General features: G+C 41.9%; 1 protein-coding gene across 1 annotated transcript in view; it reads right to left on the bottom strand.

Moving 5' to 3' along the window:
* The window catches only part of DOCK5 (dedicator of cytokinesis 5), a 102,551-nt gene that overhangs the window by 63,164 nt on the left and 18,481 nt on the right, over window positions 1–20,906 (bottom strand). Inside the window, exons 2-9 of the mRNA XM_083880582.1 lie at window positions 16,629–16,712; window positions 9,778–9,818; window positions 8,216–8,271; window positions 5,932–6,028; window positions 2,090–2,238; window positions 1,217–1,352; window positions 902–1,059; window positions 152–233 (exon numbers count right to left, since the gene is read on the bottom strand). Coding sequence (XP_083736708.1) covers window positions 152–233; window positions 902–1,059; window positions 1,217–1,352; window positions 2,090–2,238; window positions 5,932–6,028; window positions 8,216–8,271; window positions 9,778–9,818; window positions 16,629–16,712 — 803 coding nt within the window. The remainder of the gene's footprint in view (window positions 1–151; window positions 234–901; window positions 1,060–1,216; window positions 1,353–2,089; window positions 2,239–5,931; window positions 6,029–8,215; window positions 8,272–9,777; window positions 9,819–16,628; window positions 16,713–20,906) is intronic.

Here is a 20,906-nt window from a genome sequence, read left to right as displayed (position 1 = left end):
AGATTTGCTGTGGCTGCCCCTGGATCCCTGGCAGTGCCCAAGGCCAGGTTGGGATAACCTGGGACAGTGGGAGGTGTCCCTGCCCATGGCAGGGGTGACACTGATGGGATTTAAATCCCTTCCAACCCATCCTGGGACTCTCTGAACTCACAGTGAACACTGCCTGGAGGTTGTTGAGTTTCTCAATTTCTCTGGGCATCCCATTGCTGCCCCAACGAACCAGGTAATTCTCACTGCAAAAAAAAAAAAAAAAAAAAAAAAAAAAAAAAAAAAAAAAAAAAAAAAAAAAAAGGAAGAAAAAGTAAAATTTTAACAAATCAACAGCCAGCATCTCCATTTACTGTCAAAAGTCCCAAAGCATTTTGCTCTTTTAGGAATATCTGACCAATCTTTTCTCCCCAAATGCCTCTGGAGTGACTCATTTGCTGGAGGCAGGACGGGGTGAGCCCTGGACAGTTCCCAGTGCAGGGCCACTCCTGGTAACTGCAGAGATGGGCACAGAGTGTTCCTGACACAGAACTGCCTCCCTGTAAAGCTCCTCATGTCCTCCCCAGCTCTTCAGATGGGAACTGGCTCTGCCTGGGCAGCAAACACCATTTGAATCCATGAGTTACTGGGAAATTATTAATGAAATGCTTTTAATTGAGGGTTGCAGACACAGCGGGGAAAATTGAGAATGTAAAAAGACAATGTGGGATCAGAGAAATATCCAGATTTAGGACAGAGAGTGCCTGGGCTTCCTCTCTCTACAAAATAATTAGAATTAATTTTTCCCCACTGGGGCATCAACCAACAGAACTGGAAAACATCTGCTGGATCTCCCTTTCTAACCCACTGACTTCTGCAGGATAATCACCCTGAGGAATGAATTGCTGAAGAATCTCCAAAAAAACCCTCCCACCTGATGAATTTGGAGAGATCAGGGTCGTAGAGGCTCATCAGCAGCTCTGCATCCTCCCCAATGTTGCAGACAAAGTTCTTGAAGTTCACATAGAGGCTGTAGGTGTGGGTGGAGTTGAATATTGGCTGCCCCCGCAGGTCCAAACTCTGCTGCAGGGACTGCAAAGAATTTCGTATTTCCATTAAATTTTCTACTTGACTACAAATAAAGCAGGAGAATTGAGTTCTGCTGCCAAAGGGGCGCAGTGTGAAGAGGATAAAACAAACAGAGTGGGCACAGGGAGAGCAGAGGGCACAGCAGGGAGACCAGGGGTACCTTCTCCTCCTGGATCCGCTCATCAATCCTCTTGGAGGCCGTTTCGTGCGCCTTGAACAGGGAGATTGTGCTGGTCTCATCGGGGTCCAGGATGTTCCCGTTGTCATCTCGGACAACCAGGTCCAGACCCAGGATCCTGCACAGCCCCAGGAGACAACAAAATAAATAAAAAATTCCAGAATGTGGGAGCGGCAAAGATCAAATCACTGCCCAGGGCTGCTCAACATCCCAACTCCTTGGAATAACCTCACTCACTGCTGGTTTTCCTGCCTCAAAAAACTCCCATTTTCTCATTAAAGGGAGAAGGAATTAATCAGGTAACTCAGCCCTAAGATGATCTAAGATCTCCCTTATTCCTGTTTAAATGGCTTTAAATGGTTTAAATGGTTTAAATGGCTTTGTTTCAGAGGTGGATGAGAATCCACCAAGCTCACAGATTTCAGCTGATTGTTATTCTTTGCCCTGAGCTTCTAAATTCACTTTTTTGGAGCTGAAGCACAGCTGGAAGGCAGATAAATGAGCCCTGGACACTGCAAACCACTAAAGGTTTGTGCCCATGGAATTCCTGCCCCTGAGCTGCTGATAAAACTGAGCATTTCCCCTCCAGGGACCCAAACCCAGGCACAAACTGTGCTCCAAAGGCCCCCCAATGCCAGGATTTGTGCAGAATTAAGAGAGGAGGAGCCCTGCCAAGGCACACAGAGCTGGGGCACATCAAGCACCAACTGCTCCACCTGCCAGGTGGCCCCAAACTGCCATTTCACCCTTTCCAAGGAAAATATTGAAGCCTAATTCAGAGCCTGGTTTGGGATTAAAAGCCTCCCCTGGGGTTTGGGAGCCTCCCCTGGGCTCCAGGCAGGATTTGGAGCTCACCTGTTGCCATAGTCAATCTTGGCAGTGACTTTTTTCTTGAGCTCAGCCAGTTCATCCTTGGGCAGGGTCCCGGAGAGGATTTGGGATCTCCACTCGATCAGGCTGTAGGTGAGCTGCTGGACGTGCCTGAACTGCGTGGTTTTGTTGTTCTGAGGCAAAAATAATTTAAAAAATTTACAATTTTAATGGAGAAAAACCTGGAAATCTTAGCCCAGCAACCCCTGTGAAACATGTGCAGCTGCAGAACCACAAAACTTTTATTTAAATAAAAAAAAAACCCAACCTGGCAAACTTTGTGACCTCATGAGATCAGAGCCCTGCAGTGAATTCTGCAGCACTCGGCACTGCCAAGGTTTAAGTGCCTTTAAGATCTTTAAGTGTCTTTAAGGGTTTCACCTTTCCCTGGGACGTTATTTCAGCAAAACCTCACCCACTAAAAATAAACCTCTGGGGCTTTCCAGCACTTCCAGGCTGCTCTGATGGAGTTTTTTTATAAAAGGGATTTTATAATCTGCAGAGAAATGATGTTAAAGGAGCACAACTGAGCACAAGGACACTGAATGAGACACCAAAACCTGCCTGGTGAAGAGTCCCTTCTGTTTTCTCATCTCTAATTAATTAAAAATACTTCCCCTGCCCTTTACTTTACCCATAAAACCAGTCCCATCCCCATGGGAATCTTCCTTCCAATCGATGCTGCTGGGGAAAAATAATTTGATTTATATTTTACCTTTTATATTTTGGAGAGGGAAGCCAGAGCATCCCTTAAAGTGATTAAATGGCTCTGCTCCAATGTTAACAGTGAAAGCTTTTTCAAGGAGTCAAATTGTTCCTGCATTTCCAAACTCCCAGGCTGTAATTTAACATGGAGAGGGGGTAACTCACCCTGTTTGTGGCAACATGTGCTCAGATATGGAAATAAGCTTTTAGAAGTGGAAGGAAAGATATTTAAATTATTAAAAAAGGGAGTCCAGGCTTCGCTCTGTCTCTGTCACCACAGTGGGGCAGTTCCTGGCAGGATTCTGACTCTTGTCACAGATTTGGAGTTCCTGGGACAGTGATGAGGTGATTCAGCTCCAAAGGAAAAATTTAAGCTGAATTCAGTGCCTGGTTTTGCATTAAGAGCCTTCCCTGGGCTCTGAGAGCCCAAAGTTTGGGTTGGGTGATGTTTCCCCCACTGCCAGTTCTCTCCCCTTGTGGTGCTCATGGTGAGCTACAAACCCTCCCCTGATCCCAGACAGCACAAAAATAACTGAATTCTAATTATTTCCCCGTTCTCATCTCTGCAATGAACAGGAATGATATAAAATACTCGTGTTTCCCTCGAATTTAAAGGTCTGGGAACAATCCTCCCCTTGGTTTGGGTGAACACCAAGGTGCTGACAGGGGCTACTTGAGTTTTACTTGAGTTTTTATCTCTCTATAAAGGATATTTAAAATATAAACAAAAAAAAAATTTCTTGCCTAAAAAAAGCTTGCAAAGGAAAGGCAATTTGTGTGAATTTTCAGAGCAGACCTCAGTTTGACCTGAGTTATCTCCAGAGTTAATTCCTGTTAACCAAACCAATTAAAAACCCTCCCCATTTTCGTGTTTATTTTGCAGTGGAGATAAAACCACTACTGCAATGAAACCCACAGGAATTAAAGAAGTGAAATTAAATGCTGCCAAAATCAAAAATCCCCTCAATGTTTCCTTTTTTTCTCCTCAAATGCCTCCTTCCTCCTTTAGCTTTTTTTTTTTTTTTTTTTAAAATTCTTTTGATGCATATTGCAGGGAAAATAAAATAAACTCCAACTCATTTTAAACCACAACGTTTTCCAAACCTATTTTAAGACTTTTGAGTGGTTGAGCACAGGAACATGAAAGATTTCTGCTTGTTAAAAAAAAAAAAAAAAACCAACAAAAAAACAGATTCTGAGGGCTGGGATCTGAAAGTTATTCAGAAATAAAAAAATGCCAGGAACAAAACTCTCATTTCACACAGCAACAGCAGCACGTAGAGCTTCTCATTAAATCGAGAGGGTGGAACAAATTCTTGTGGTTTTGCAGCCCACAAACACAATGTCTCTGTGGCCTGGGTGAAATTTCCAATAGGGAAACTTGCTCTGGGTGATTAGAGCTCATTTAAATCACTTCCCTCTTCTTAATTAAAGTTCTGGAGGATGTTTTGTGCAGGCTGAGCTTGATGCTGCTCAGGGAAAAATCGAGTTTGGCTCTTTAATGTGACTTTAAAATAAAACAACTTCATTGTGAGCTGATTTCTTTGAGCAAGAAGTAACTGCTGCAGGAAAATCCTGAAATCCTTGGCTGGGGACAGGGCTGAGGTGAGTCCTGTGGTCAGGGATTTATGACAGGAGAGATCCTGAGAGCTCCAGACATGGGAGACCTTGGAGCAGCCAAGAAATTCCTTTGGTGGAGAAGCTCCTGTGACAGGGACAGGAGCAGGGAATGGCTGGAGATGGGTCAGGCTGGATTTTAGGGAAGAATTCTTCCCCCAAAAGCTGGAATAAGCACTGGGAGAGCTCTCCAGGGAATGGGAACAGCCCTGATGCTGCCAGAGCTCCAGGAGGGTTTGGACAACACTCCCAGGGTGAGATTTTGGGGTGTCTGTGTAAGTTTGGGTCCCTTCAGCTCAGGACATTCCATGACATATCCAATGAAGATAAGTGAGATAAAAGGGACTGGGTGAGCTGGTGAGGAGGATCAGGAAGAAGGAGGATCCTGGGGAGAGAAAATCCTGCTGTGAGCTCAGTCTGGGGCTGCAGGCACAGTCTGGCTGGGGAAAAGCTGCACTCAGAGGCTGTAAGGAAACAATTGCAGTCACAGTGACACCAATCCTGCAGTCACAGTCACAGTCACACCAGTCCTGCAGTCACAGTCACACCAATCCTGCAGTCACAGTGTGCACAGCAATCCCTGCAGTCACAGTGTGCACAGCAATCCCTGCAGTCACAGTCACAGTCACACCAATCCCTGCAGTCACAGTCACACCAATCCTGCAGTCACAGTGACACCAATCCTGCAGTCACAGTCACAGTCACACCAATCCTGCAGTCACAGTGACACCAATCCTGCAGTCACAGTCACAGTCACACCAATCCTGCAGTCACAGTCACACCAATCCTGCAGTCACAGTCACAGTCACACCAATCCTGCAGTCACAGTCACACCAATCCTGCAGTCACAGTCACACCAATCCTGCAGTCACAGTCTATCCAGGTAAAAGCTGCAGTCAGAGGCTGTAAGGAAACAATTGCAGTCCCAGTGCAGCAGGAAATCCCTGATGTCAGAGTTGATCAGGCAATAACCAGCAGTCAGAGGCTGCAAGGGAAACCCCCAGCAGGAGCTGCTGCAGAGTCAGGGAATGGTTTGGGTTAAGATGATTAAACCATGACGAAGAATAAACCAGGACCCTTCTCATGCTGTGATGACCAAAAGTCTGTGTCTCAGCTCTACCCTCTGACAAGGGGCTGCAGCAACAATCTGTGATCCACAGGGCAGTGTCACCCCCAGCTCTGTGAGCCCAGGGACCCCTCCCACCCTGCCAGACCCCACACCTGCCAGCAGAACCCCCCCAGCCCCATTTCATCCCCCAATTCTGCACATCCAGAGGCTCAGGGAGCCCTGCACAGAGCCCACATCTGCCAGCAGAACCCCCCAGCCTCATTTCATCCCCCAATTCTGCACATCCAGAGGCTCAGGGAGCCCTGCACAGACCCCACACCTGCCAGCAGAACCCCCCCCAGCCCCATTTCATCCCCCAGTTCTGCACATCCAGAGGCTCAGGGAGCCCTGCACAGAGCCCAGGCTGGACAAACACCAGCCCCAGAGGAGAACTCACCACGTAGAGCTTGTGCCAGATCACTGCCCACTCCCTGAGGGTGGAGGTGAGCTCCTGGCCCAGGGGCAGCTCGCTGGGGATCACCGTTTCATGCTGCCTGGAGAGAGAAAGAGAGGAGAAAATCAGAGAAAAGTTTCACACTCAGTGTTAAAACTTGATGGAAAACACTCTTTTTTTTTTTTTTTTTTTTTTTTTTTTTTTTTTTTTTTTTCCTTGATAAATACATAAATGGAATTTCCAGAGGGGCTGGTTTTCAGGTTTTCACACATGATGTCAAGACCCTTAAGCTGTTCTCAACACACACATCCACACTCATCATCCATTTTTAATGCAAAATGCTTCAAGCTCCTTTCCCTCCTTTTATTCCCAATGGACCCGTTCCAAACCCAGCACAAAGAGACAGAAATTAGATTTGGAAGAACCCCCACTTGCAATGGCAACAGTTACTTGAAAACAAGAGTGGTTTTTTATTTAAAAAAAAAAAAAAGTGTTTTATAAAGTTCTTTCCTTTGCAGCCGCTGTTTTTGCTCTCACTTAACGAGCACAGAGCTCAGCTCAAGGAATCCAACCAGGAGTAATTTCCTCCAGTGTTTTCCAGGACAGGAAGGAATCCACACTGTTATGACTCTCAGGAGTCCCCAGAGGGGCTGGGCTGACCTTCCCCATCCCTGACTCGTCCAGCAGAGCACCCTCAGCTCTGAAAATCACCTCCTGCTGCCCCTGCTCTGCTCTGGAAAATGGAATTCTGCAGCGCTAGGAGGGACACACAGCCACCTCTGTTTCAATTGGTGATTTTTTGGGGTTTAAATGAAACAAAATCCGCTGGGTTTTTCCTGCCAAAGAATTGCCAAACTTGTACAAGCCACATCTGCTTCAATTGGTGATTTTTTGGGGTTTAAATGAAACAAAATCCGCTGGGTTTTTCCTGCCAAAGAATTGCCAAACTTGTACAAGCCACATCTGCTTCAATTGGTGATTTTTGGGGTTTAAATGGGATCAAATTCGCTGGGTTTTTGCTGCCCCTGCTCCTGACTGCTCTGCTCTGGAAAATAGAATTCTGCAGTGCTAGGAGGGACACACAGCCACATCTGCTTCAATTGGTGATTTCTGGGGTTTAAATGGGATCAAATTCGCTGGGTTTTTGCTGCCAAAGAATTGCCAAACTTGTGACAGCCATGGCTACTTCAATTGGTTATTTTTGGGGTTTAAATGGAATGAAATTCGCTGGGTTTTTCACTGCCATAGAATTGCCAAACTTGTGACAGCCATAACAACTTCAATTGGTTATTTTGGGGTTTAAATGGAATGAGATTTGCTGGGTTTTTGCTGCCAAAGAATTGCCAAACTTGTACAAGCCACAGCTACTTCAATTGGTTATTTTTGGGGTTTAAATGGGATCAAATTCATTGGGTTTTCGCTGCCAAAAAATTGCCAAACTTGTGACAGCCATAACGACTTCAGTTGGTTATTTTTTGGGGTTTAAATGGAATGAAATTTGGTTTTTTACTGTCAAAGAATTGCTAAACTTGTGACAGCCACAGTTACTTCAATTGGTTATTTTTGGGGTTTAAATGAAACAAAATTCGCTGTTTTCTTGCTGCCAAAGAATTGCCAACCTTGTGACAGCCGTAACGACTTCAGTTGGTTATTTTTGGGGTTTAAATGGGATCAAATTCGCTGGGTTTTCGCTGCCAAAGAATTGCCAAACTTGTGACAGCCACAGCTGCTTCAATTGGTTATTTTTGGGGTTTAAATGGGATCAAATTCACTGGGTTTTTGCTGCCCCTGCTCCTGACTGCTCTGCTCTGAAAAATGGAATTATGCACTAGGAGATACACACAGCCACATCTGCTTCAATTGGTGATTTTTGAGGTTTAAATGGAATGAAATTCGGTGTTTTTTCACTGCCAAAGAATTGCCAAACTTGTGACAGCCATAACTATTTCAATTTGTTATTTTTGGGGTTTAAATGAAACGAAATTTGCTGGTTTTTTGCTGTCAAAGAACTGCCAAACTTGTGACAGCCACAGCTACTTCAATTATTTTTGGGGTTTAAATGGAATGAAATTCACTGGTTTTTGCTGCCAAAGAATTGCCAAACTTGTGACAGCCATAACGACTTCATTTGGTTATTTTTGGGGTTTAAATGGGATGAAATTTGCTGGGTTTTCGATGCCAAAGAATTGCCAAACTTGTCACAGCCATAACGACTTCAGTTGCTTATTTTGGGGGTTTAAATGGGATGAAATTTAGTTTTTTTGCTGTCAAAGAAGTGCCAACCTACCCCCGGTCCTTCACGATGGCCTCTTTCAAATGGATATAGGTCTCTGGGAAAATGCCCTAAAAATGGAGAGAGAAGTGAAATAAATCAATGCCACTGTGGGATGGGATGTGAGAAGAAGATATTTAACAAAACAAAAAAAACAAACAGGGGGAAGGAGTCAGAAACGTCCCAGGAAAAAAGGACAGGGAGGAGCAGCAGGTTCCATAGTGGCTGATTCCTTGTTTTACTCTGATAACCCTTCAGGAAATGCTGGAAATTCCTGAAAATTATCACTCATTGCCATGAAATATTCCTGGAGTCCTCTACCATGTGTTCCCTAAAAAAGCTCCCACCACCATTTCTGCAGAAATTCCCACATTTTTGTTGTTACAGAGAAACCTTCTGGAAAATCTGAAAATCTGAAAAAATGTAAAAATGCTGAAAATCCTTTCCTGATCTCTTTTTTTTTTTTCCTCTTTACTCCTAAAAACAGAAGCTGTGGGGGATGTCAGCACAGGAGAGGTGCCAGAATTCCTGGGGAAACCCGGATTTCCAGGCAGCTTCCATCCCTGGGAACGTGTGATTTCTGCAATATTTTCCAGCCAAAAAAACCTCTGATATTCCCATTAAACAGAACTGGATGTGCAGAGGACCCAGAGCATCAGGATGAAGCAATAAATTCGTGTAAGAAGGTGAGAACAGGTAATTTTTAAAAAGGAAGTTCCAAGTGCATTTCTCAGGATTCCAGTGGAGGAATAACCAACACGGGGCTCTGAATTTCCAGCTCCGAATTATTGATTTCTGTCATTGAGGGCAAGAGTAAGACAAGAATTACAGGAGTTTAAGACAAGAATTACAGGAGTTTTAAGACAAGAATTACAGGAGTTTTAGGACAAGAATTACAGGAGTTTTAGGACAAGAATTACAGGAGTTTAAGACAAGAATTACAGGAGTTTTAAGACAAGAATTACAGGAGTTTAAGACAAGAACTACAGGAGTTTTAAGACAAGAATTACAGGAGTTTAAGACAAGAATTACAGGAGTTTAAGACAAGAATTACAGGAGTTTTAAGACAAGAATTACAGGAGTGAAGACAAGAATTACAGGAGTGAAGACAAGAATTACAGGAGTTTTAAGACAAGAATTACAGGAGTTTTAAGACAAGAATTACAGGAGTTTTAGGACAAAAATTACAGGAGTGAAGACAAGAATTACAGGAGTTTTAGGACAAGAATTACAGGAGTTTTAAGACAAGAATTACAGGAGTGAAGACAAGAATTACAGGAGTTTTAAGACAAGAATTACAGGAGTGAAGACAAGAATTACAGGAGTTTTAAGACAAGAATTACAGGAGTTTTAGGACAAGAATTACAGGAGTTTAAGACAAGAATTACAGGAGTTTTAAGACAAGAATTACAGGAGTTTTAGGACAAGAATTACAGGAGTTTTAAGACAAGAATTACAGGAGTTTTAGGACAAGAATTACAGGAGTTTAAGACAAGAATTACAGGAGTTTTCAGCACCAGGTGGGGCCTGCCAAGGTGTGAAATTAAAATGTGGGTGACCCAAAATTGAGCTCGTACCTTTTTGGATTTATTCCGGAGTGTGTATCCTCGGTACCAGCCTGGAAAAGCAAACACAGAGATTTTGTATTTAATTAAATGCAATTAAATACAAATTGTAATTCTCACCACCTTCCTACAACATCAATTTGTTGATCTTCTCATTTGGGATCCAAAAATGAATCGATCAGAGCTCCCTGCCCTGGCACAAATCCTGTTTGTTGATCTTACCTTGGTGAGATCTAAAAATTGTTATGGTAGAAACAATAATTGTCAGTCTTACCTTGGTAAGATCTAAAATTGTTAAGGTAGAAGCAATTATTGTCAATTTTAAACTGGTGAGATCTAAAAATTGTTAAGGCAGAAGCAATAATTGTCCATTTACCTTGGTAAGATCTAAAAAATTTTAAGGTCAAAGCAATAATTGTCAATCCTGCCTTGGTAAGATCTAAAACTTGTTAAGGTAGAAGCAATAATTGTCAATCCTAAAAATTGTTAAGGCAGAAGCAATAATTGTAAATTCTACCTTGGTAACATCTAAAAATTGTTAAGGTAGAAGTAATATTTGTCAGTCTTACCCTGGTGAAATCTAAAATTTGTTAAGGCAGAAGCAAAAATTCTCAATCCTACCTTGGTGAAATCGAAAAATTGTTAAGGTAGAAGCAATAATTGTCAATCCTACCTTAGTAACATCTAAAAACTGTTAGAAGGTAGAAGCAGTAATTGTCAATTTTACCTTGCTAAGATCTAAAAATTGTTAAGGTAGAAGGAAAAATTGTCAATCCTAAAAATTGTTAAGGTAGAAGCAATAATTGTCCATATTACCTTGGTAAGATCTAAAAATTTTTAAGGTCAAAGCAATAATTGTCAGTCTCACTCTGATAAGATTTAAAAATTGTTATGGTAAAGGAAATAATTGTTCTGCCCAGGCCTCGGGAGCCAATGGCTCTGAGAGACATTTCTCCTCCCTTTGGCACCAGGTTTAACCAGGATTTCCATGGAATGGGTTGGGTTGGAGGGACATCAAAGCCCATCCAAGGAGATTCTGTCCAGCTCAGTGGCAGCATCAACAAGGCAAAAGGGTTTAAGGGAATAATCAGGCAAAGAAGAGAGGAGGGGAGGTTGGGTTCTTTGGGTTTGTATTTAATTTTTTTGTTTGGTGGTTTTATTGTTGGTCCTTCCCATATATTCCTATATTTATCAAAAAGGTTCCATAAAGAACTATGGATCTGACACTCCATAGAGCTTAGAATGGTTTAATTTATATTTTATTGAGGATTTTTATGTGCAAGTGGTTATATTTCCATTTATTCATTTATTTTCTGCAGTGCAGTTTTGTGCCCTTTCTCCACCTCAAAACCTCCAATATTCCAGTAAAAAGTTTGGAGGGAAGACAAAACTCCATTTCTTTCCACAGGAGGAAAAACAAGATTATCCATCGCTGATGGAGCCATGGATGAGGTCCTGGATTAGGGATGAGAAGATTTAACTTCTATTTTTATCCAAGTTTGTCATTAATTGAAGGGGAAAGCAGCAATTCCTCAGGGTGGGGGACAGAGCTCACAGAATCCACCCAGGAGGGATTTTTGATCCCGTTTTACACATTCAGCCCTTTGATATCACAACTTCCTCCTGGCCCAGGGGGCCCCTTGGCCTTCCCCCCATTCCTGGCAAATATTTTGCAATTTGTTGCACAAAAGCACGTTGGGGCTGATTGTGCAAAGCTGGTTCTGCGAGCACCTCGTGCAACCTCAGGATTCTGCTCCCATTTTCAGTGACTTTATCCATCACTGTAACAGGAACATCCATCTTTGTGCAGTGCTCAATTCGTTACATCATTTCTTCTAAAAGGAAGAAAAAAAAAAAACAACAACAAAATCTGCTTAAATCTTCAAAGCAATGAAGTGTTTAAATGTTTGAGTGTTTTCCCCTGAGCAGAGATGGGCTAAAAGCAGAGGAAGGTTTTGCAGTTGATGATGACATGGAAAATTTCAGACTGAAAATAAAAAAAAAATAAGGAGACTGGCAAAGAAATGGCTAAAAAGTTTGGGGTTATTGGGTTTTTTTATTTTATTTTTTTTTTTTTTGTTTTGTTTTGTTTTTGTTTGTTTTTTGTTTGGTTGGTTTTTTTTGTGGGTTTGTTTTTTTTTTTTTTGGTTTGGTTTGGGTTTTTTTGGTTTGGTTTTTTTTTTGTTTTTGTTTTTTTTTTTTTGGTTTTTTTTTTTTTTTTTTTTTTTTTTTTTTTGTTTTTTTTTTTTTTTTTGTTTTTAATGGATCAAGTCCTCAGTTTTACCCTTCATGAAGTGGATTTTATGCAGCATGGAAATGAAAACTCTAAGGAGAAGAGCCCAGTGATGATGAATTTCTCCCTGGTGATGCAAGGCCAGGTCACGTTGGGACCACAAGGTCCCTGTTCCTCCTCCTGTCCTGCCCTGTCCTGTCCTGTCAGGGCACTGCCTCCCCCTCCACAGGGGGGACTGAAACCACCAACAAATTCAAGGTAAATTGAATTTGAATTCAATTCAGGGGTCAGGGGGTGTGAGCACAACATTCCCTCCCTCCACCCCCAGCCTGGCTGTTCCCACTGCTCCCCTGGAATGCTGAATTCACAAATAAATCCTGCGGATTAGGGGGAGATTCTCCCCCAAACAGTAAAATATCCTCCCAGCTCATTGCTCAAGGACTGGAGCAGCCTCCAAATCCTGCAGACAGCAAATTTCCCCTTTTTTTTCCTGCAGAGTGCTGAAGCCTTGGCAGGCAGGAGGAGCACAGGCTGCTCCTCTCCTCTGTCTTCTTATCAGGGCAAGGGGAAATCTTGTACCAAGAGCTCCCTGCCCTTCTGCAGGCAGAGAGAGGAGAAAAATAAAAATAAAATAAAATAAAATAAAATAAAATAAAAATATAAGAATAAAAATAAAAACAATAAGAATAAAAAAAAATAATAATAATCAAAAAATAAATAAAAACCTTGCTCTGCAGTGTGGGACCTGAAGGAACAACCCTGGGCTCTACAGAGGGTTTGGTTGTGTTTATTTAAAAGGGATCTGAGAAAAGACATCTGAGAGCTCTCAGGTGTCCTGCACTGATTGTTACTGGCACTGGGGAGCATCTCTGGAAGGGTTTCCCATCCCTGGAAGGGTTTTCCATCCCTGGAAGGGTTTCCCACCCCTGGAAGGGTTTCCCATCCCTGGAAAGGTTTTCCATCCCTGGAAAGGTTTCCCATCCCTGGAAGGGTTTCCCATCCATGGAAAGGTTTTCCATCCCTGGAAGGGTCTCCATCCCTTTCCATCCCTGGCAGAGTTTCCATTCCTGGAAGGATTTCCCATCCCTTTCCATCCCTGGAAGGGTTTCTGTCCTTGGAAGGGTCTCCCATCCCTGGAAGGGTTTCCCATCCCTGGAAGGGTTTCCCATCCCTGGAGGGGTTTCCCATTCCTGGAAGGATTTCCCATCTCTTTCCATCCCTGGAAAGGTTTCTCATCCTTGGAAGGGTTTCCATCCCTCAAAGGGTCTCCATCCCTTTTCATCCCTGGAAGAGTCTCCCATCCCTGGAAGGGTTTCCCATCCCTCAAAGGGTCTCCACCCCTTTCCATGCTTGGAAGGGTCTCCCATCCCTGGAAGGGTCTCCCATCCCTGGCAGTGCCCAAGGCCAGGCTGGAGCTCCCTGGGACGGAGGGAAGTGTCCCTGCCCACGGCAGAGGGTGGGACAGGAGGATTTTCACGTCCCTTCCAACCCAAACCATTCCGTGGCTCCCTCAGCCTGTACTGGGGATATTTGGAACCCTCAGGTCACACAGCTCAGCCTGTGCTGCTTTCCCTCCCTGACACCCTTCCCCGTGTCCTTTTGTCCAGGCTGGAGATGAATTTCCAGGGGTGTCACCCCCCGAGGGATCCGTGGGGAGCTGCAGGTCCGAAAAATGGATCAATCACCCCCCGTGTGATCCCCCCCTGTTATCCCACTGTGTGAAATGATTTCACAGGGTATTTCCAGCCCAAAAAATGACCCTACAGGGCATCTCGCAAACCCCAAAAAATGATTTCACAGGGCATCTTCCAGACCCCAAAAAATGACCCCACAGGGCATATGCCAATTCTCCCCAAAAAATGACTTCATGGGGAATCTCCCATCCCCAAAAATTGACTCCACTGGCCTTCCTTCTCCCAACCCCAAAGAATCATTTTATAGGGCTTGTCCCAACCCCAAAAAATGATTTCACAGGGCATCTTCTAGACCCCAAAAAAATTATCCCACAGGGCATCTTGCAATCCCTAAAAAATTATTGCACAGGGCATCTCCCAGACCCCCCAAAACATGACTCCACTGGGCTTCCTTCTCCCAACCCCAAAGAATTATTTTACAGTGCTTGTCCCAACCCCAAAAAATTATTTTTTAGGGCTTGTCCCAACACCAAAAAATGATTTCATAGGGCATCTCCCAGACCCCAAAAAATTACTCCACAGGGCATCTCCCAACTCCCTCAAAAATAACTTAATGGGGAATCTCTAACCCAAAAAAATAACCCCACAGGGCATGTCCCAACCCTCCCAAAAAAAAAAAAATGACTTCATGGGGAATCTCCCAGCCCCAAAAAAACAACCCCACGGGGCATTTCCAGCCTCCCCTCCCACCCAGCCCCTCCCTGGTTCCCTGGAAACTTTTCCAAAGTAGAAACTTGTGTGTCCAGATAAAAACAGAGATTACAGAACAAAACCCTGGTTTTATCAGCCGGACTGAGCGGGGAGCAGCATCAGCATGAAAAGGAGCAGAAAAAAAAAAAGAAATGTGAGATTTATCCTCCAAAAGAGACTCACAGAGAGCTGGGAATGCAGCTCAGAGCTGAAATTAAAAAAAAAAAAAAAATTAAAAATAATAAATTTGGGAAGAAGCTCCTCACAGAATATCAGAGTTGGGAGGGTTTGAGGTGAATTTTTGGGGAATTTGATCAGAGTCACCATCTCTCTGCATTTCCTCCTGTACACTCACAACTGGCTGCATTTCTGGGAAAAGAAAAAGGATTTTTTTGTTGTTGTCGTGCAGGAATTGCAGAGGTGGCTCAGCCACAGGTTTGTGTGAGAACGATCATTTTATTCCCCCTTCTCAAAGGAAAACATTCACCACGAACTTCCCAAACTATTCCACAGGCAATTTTGGCAATTTTCTCTGACAAAGCTCCAGACTGGGAGATTCCAAAAAAAAAAAAACAAACAAAAAACCAAAACTCAAAAAAACCTCCCAAAACAAAAAACGAAAAAAAAACAAAACAAAAAAAAAAAAAAAAAAAAAAAAAAAAACAACAACAACAAAAAAAAAAACAACAAAAACCAAAAACCCAAACAAAAACCCCATCAAAACAAAACGAACACAAAACCAACAAAAAACCCCAAAGAAATCCCACCCAAAACCAAAAAAAGAAAAAAAAAAAACCAAAAAAAAACCAGAAAAAAACCCCCAAACAACCCCCCCAAAATACAAAAAAAACCACCCCAAAAACTCCAAACAAACAACAACAAACCCCCCAAAAAACCCCAAAACCAAAAAAAAAAAAAAAAAACAAAACAAAAAAATACAATTTATGAATTTATGCACTCATTCCCTATTCCTGTCTCTGTCGAGCTGATTGCAAGAAATATGGGCTAAAAAAATAACCAAAAAAAAAAAAAAATTAAAAATAGGGAGAAAGAAGCAAAACCCCCCCAAATTTTGGGAAGCACAAGATGCCTCCTCTCCCCAAAGGAGTTTTGCTCCCTCTTCCCTGTGTGTTTTTACAGAATAAATGATTTCCACTGGGATATTTCCCTTTTTTTCCCCTCTCCCCACATCATCCAGGAGAAAAACACAAATCTGCCGGGATTGGGAACTCCAGAGGATGGAAAAGGGAACAATTAATGGGTCAAGGAGAAATTGATAAAGAATTTTAGCAATTTTATCTCCCTTTTCCCAGCACTGAGCACGAGAATCTTCCCTCCAATCGATGCTGGTTGTATAAAATAATTGGATTTATATTTTATCTTTTATGTTTTGGAGAAGGAAACAGTGGCCAGAGCATCCCTTAAAGTGATTAAATGGCTCTGTTCCAACCTTTAAAGTGAAATTTGAAATATTCAAGTGTCATTTTAATCTTTTTCAAAAGAAGAATTTTGTTTTCTTTGTGGTTTATATTGAGGTATCATGAAAAAAAATGTCCCAGTGAAGGGCAGGGGAGAAACAGCCTAAAAAAGGGCCTGGAGGGTCCATAATTGGAGCATTTTAAGAATATTTAAAATGTTTAAGAACATTTAAATTAAATGTTTAAATGTTTTAAACACAGTTATATTTAAATGTTTAAGAAGATTTAAAATGGGCCAGTTTGTGATATTACAACTCAAAACAACATTCATTAATTATGAACTTATTAATTATTAATTAATCAGCCCTTCCCTCTCCTTTATTCTCATTCACTCAGATCAAAAACTAAATCAAGTTAAAAACTAGGAGTTTTTTTTTTAAATTATAATTTTTATTTTCCAGCAGGATCAGCTCATGCCATGAGCACAAAGTGCTTGGCCCAAAGAGGAGCCAAAACAAAGAGATGTGGGGTGAAAACAGCAGCGTTTTTCTGAATTAAATTAAATTAAAATAACAGAATTAAATGTTTTCTTTCTCTTTTAGCGCTGCCTTGAGATCTTGGTGAGAAACCTCACCTGGAAACAGCACAAAGATGAAAAACCCTCTGCACTTCTGCATTTTTATAAACACTATTTTAAAAATTCAGGGGCTCACAGCAAACCACCAACACACCAAATCTGCGACAGGAGCTGCAGATACGGATCCAAAATGTGAAAAATCAAAAATAATCTTGATTTTGTTCGTGTTTTCCCCTTCCAGCCCCATTTACCTTCGTACATCTCCAGGATGTGAACGGTGTCCCCAACCTGCAGGGACAGCTCCACCTCCTGCGTGGCCTCAAAGTTGTAGATGGCTGAAAAATGGGGAAAAAAAGGGAAAAAAGGGGAAAAAACAGGTTATTCAAAGGCAGGGGAGGGTTTGGGGAAAGGGAGGTGAAGTTTGGGGAAAGGAAAAGGGATTAAGTCACTCTGGGTGTGGAAGGATGTGGTGAATCTAATTCTAGATTTTGAAATGAAGAAATGTTATTGACTGATAACACTGTTGTCTGTTAATAATTAATGTTAATCACACAATAATAATAATAATAATAATAATAATAAACTATTATTATTGTTGTTGTTATTGTTGTTATTATTACTGTGATATTATTATTACTGTGATATTATTATTATAAACTATTATTATTATTGTTGTCATTATTACTGTGATATTATTATTACTGTGATATTATTATTATTATTATAAACTATTATTATTGTTGTTATTATTACTGTGATATTATTATTATTATAAACTATTATTATTGTTGTTATTGTTGTTATTATTACTGTGATGATATTATTATTACTGTGATATTATAATTATAACTGTGATATTATTATTATTATAAACTATTATTATTGTTATTATTGCTGTGATATTATTACTATGATATTATTATTATTGTGATATTACTATTACTGTGATATTATTATTATTATAAACCACTACTATTGTTATTATTACTGTGATATTATTACTATATTATTATTATTGTGATATTATTATTATTACTGTGATATTATTATTATTATTATCATTATTATTATTATTATTATTGTTGTTGTTGTTGTTGTTGTTGTTGTTGTTGTTGTTATATTAAAGTCCCACAAGAGGTGGGTTTTTACCTTCCAAGCCTGTGACACTTTCTGGAGGAGCCCAAAATCCTGCCCCCAGGCACATAATTAATTAATTAATTCATTAATAAAGTTCCATAGTTAATGATCATAATGATCCTAATTCTCACTCTTTGGTCTCTCACAGGAGTAACTCCAGCACCAGCAAACCCCAGAAATGGGATGTGGTGATAAACCCACCCCAGTCCCAGACTGAACCACCTCCATCTCCAAACCAAATCACATTTATTTCCTGCCAACCAAGAACCCATTTTAGCACCAAAATTTAGGGATTCTGTGCAGATTTAATCCCTCCCAAAGACAAAGTTAAGCTGGATGCTTATGGGATTTCCAGGAATAGGATTAAGTGAACTTTTCCCTGGGATTTGCTGGAGCTTCACTGGGAAAAAACAAAAACAAAACCAAACAAAACAAACCCCAAAAAACCAAACCAAAACAAACAAACAAACAAAAAAAACCCACAAAAACAAAAACAAAACCCAAACCAAAACAAACAAACAAACAAACAAAAAAAACCCAAACAAACCCAAAAAAACAAAAACAAAACCAAAAAAAACCTGAGGAAGTTTAAATTGTATTTGTTTTCAAACCCAATAAAAAGACATCAAATCAGTGAAATGCTTTGCTGTGGTTCAAGGAATTGATCAGCAAAGTCAGAGCAAACCAAACCCTGATTTATTTAAAATAAATTTAATTGATTTAAGAACAGATCAGATCCTGAAGTGCAGCAGTGAAACCTTCCCAGACACAAAATTCTCACATTTATTTATCTCTGAGAAAATCTGTGGTGAACAACCACATTTGGTTTTCAAGAGAGCAAAACAATAACAATAATAGTAATGATAATAATAGTAATAATAATAATAATAAACAATAATAATAGTAATAATAATAATAATAATAATAATAATAATAATATCACCCAAACATTTTTCAGAGGGCAAATTTTTGACATTTCCCAAGGTTTGCATTTGAGGAGCTCTGGAGTGGAAAGGAAATAAATAAATTAAACCCTCAGAGCTCTCCCTGCCAGGAAATTCCCATGAAATGCCTCCCATTCCCAGGAGGATGAGATGCTCTGGTTGGGGCTTTCACCACCGGAAATTCTCTCCCAAACTTGACATTTCTTCCAAATATTGTGATTATAAACACCCCAGGAGGGAATTGAGTCCCTGCAGGATCCCTGAGCTGAGCAGGGACATCTCCCTGTGCTGCAGGGCAGGGTTTGCTCCCAGTTTATACCACAGAATACACTGAATTTTCAGAATTTCTACAGGAATTTTATTGTATTTCTGCCCCTCAGAGCTGCTCCTGCAGCCACTTTCCTCTCCCTCCCCACCGAGGGGATGTAAATCAGGATTTTAGAGCTGGGGGTGATGCTCAGACACCCCAAAGAGACAAGAATTGGCCCCAAAGTAAAAATTCCTAATGCACATCCTGACAGAAAAATGAATCTGGATAATGCTCATGGCGAAAGATTAATGGGAAGAGTGAAATGGTTTGGGTTGGGAAGGGATTTAAATCCCAACAGTGTCTTGGGCAGAGAGAATTCCCACTGTCCCAGGTTATCCCAACCTGGCCTTGGGATCCAGGGGCAGCCACAGCAAATCTGGGAATTCCAGCCCAGCCAGGAATTCCTTCCCAATAATTTCAACAATTTCAATAATTTCAACAATTTAAATCTCCCCTCTCCCAGTGGGATCCATTCCCTGTGTCCTGTCCCTCCATCCCTTGTCCCCAGTCCCTCTCCAGGGAATCCCAAAATGGTTTGGGTTGGAAGGGACCTTAAATCTCATCCAGTGCTGTCCCTGCCCTGGAACCTGGGACTGGTTTGGCTTCTGCTTTCTGAGTTTCACAGAATCCTGGAATGGTTTGGGTTGGGAGGGAACTTAAATCCCATCAGTGTCACCCCTGCCCTGGGCAGGGACACCTCCCACTGTCCCAGGTTATCCCAACCTGGCCTTGGGCACTGCCAGGGATCCAGGGGCAGCCACAGCAAATCTGGGAATTCCATCCCAGCCAGGAATTCCTTCCCAATATCCCACCCCAATCTCCCCATTCCCTGTGTCCTGTCCCTCCATCCCTTGTCCCCAGCCCCTCTCCAGGCCCTGCCGGGGGCTCTGAGCTCTCCCTGGAGCCTTTCCCTGCTCCAGGTGAACATTCCCAGTATCCAAAGGAGCTCCAGCCCTGGAACATCTCAGGGTTACCCCCTGGCTGAGTCCTTGCAGGTCCCTGTGTGACACTTGGCCATTCCCATACAAAATCCCACACACAGTCCCCACACACAAACCCCACACACAGTCCCCACACACAAACCCCACACAATCCCCACACAATCCCCCCACAACTCCCACCTGCAATCCCCACCCACAATCCCAGGTTTTGGGGTTTATTTTGTTGTTATTTTCCCCAGGACAATCTCTCATTACACAAATTCCCAGCTGCATTTTTCCCCCCTCAGGACTCGCTGCCCGGGGAGAGGTGGGTGGACTCGGGCCTGGCCTGTGCTGGGAACACGGAATTAATTCAGCCCAAACTGCACCAGGGAGAGACGGCCCGGCCTGTTCCCCTTCCTGTCCTAAAGACAGGACAGAAGTGAACCCCAAACTCCTCCTTTCCTTTCCTTTCCTTTCCTTTCCTTTCCTTTCCTTTCCTTTCCTTTCCTTTCCTTTCCTTTCCTTTCCTTTCCTTTCCTTTCCTTTCCTTTCCTTTCCTTTCCTTTCCTTTCCTTTCCTTTCCTTTCCTTTCCTTTCCTTCCCTTCCCCTTCCCCTTCCCCTTCCCCTTCCCCTTCCCCTTCCCCTTCCCCTTCCCCTTCCCCACCAGGGCAGTTTCACATCCTGACACGCAGCATTTTACAACCTGGAGGAACTGTCACAACAAAAAACAACAAAAACCCAAACAAGCAAACAAACAAACAAAAGAAACAAAAGAAACAAAACCAAACAAAACCCCCAAAAAAACTTCAACAAAAAACCAACAAAAAACAGTAAAAATACAAAAAACCAAACAATGAAACCCCAAAAAATCCCAAAAAACCCAAACAAAAATAAAACAAACCCCCAAACCCCCCAAAAACAAACCCCAAAAAACCCAACAAACAAACCCCCAAAACAAACAAAACACAAAACAAAAACCCAAACAAACAAAAAACCAAAACTAACCCCCAAAAACTAACAAAAAACCAACACAAAACAATAAAAATACAAAAACCCAAACAACAAAACCCCAAAAAACCAACAAAAAACCCCCAAAACCAACAAACCCCCCCAAAAACAAAACCAAAAAAAAAAAAACCCAAAACAAACAAATTCCCTAAAAAAACAAGAAAAACCCAAAACCCCCAAAAAACCACCACCAAAACAAAACCCCC

Source organism: Zosterops lateralis (genome assembly GCF_965231275.1).
Source record: "Zosterops lateralis genome assembly, chromosome: 30".
In the NCBI taxonomy this organism is placed as follows: domain Eukaryota; kingdom Metazoa; phylum Chordata; class Aves; order Passeriformes; family Zosteropidae; genus Zosterops; species Zosterops lateralis.
The sequence above is the reverse complement of the archived record's forward strand: the minus strand, read 5'-3'. Positions and strand labels throughout refer to the sequence as shown.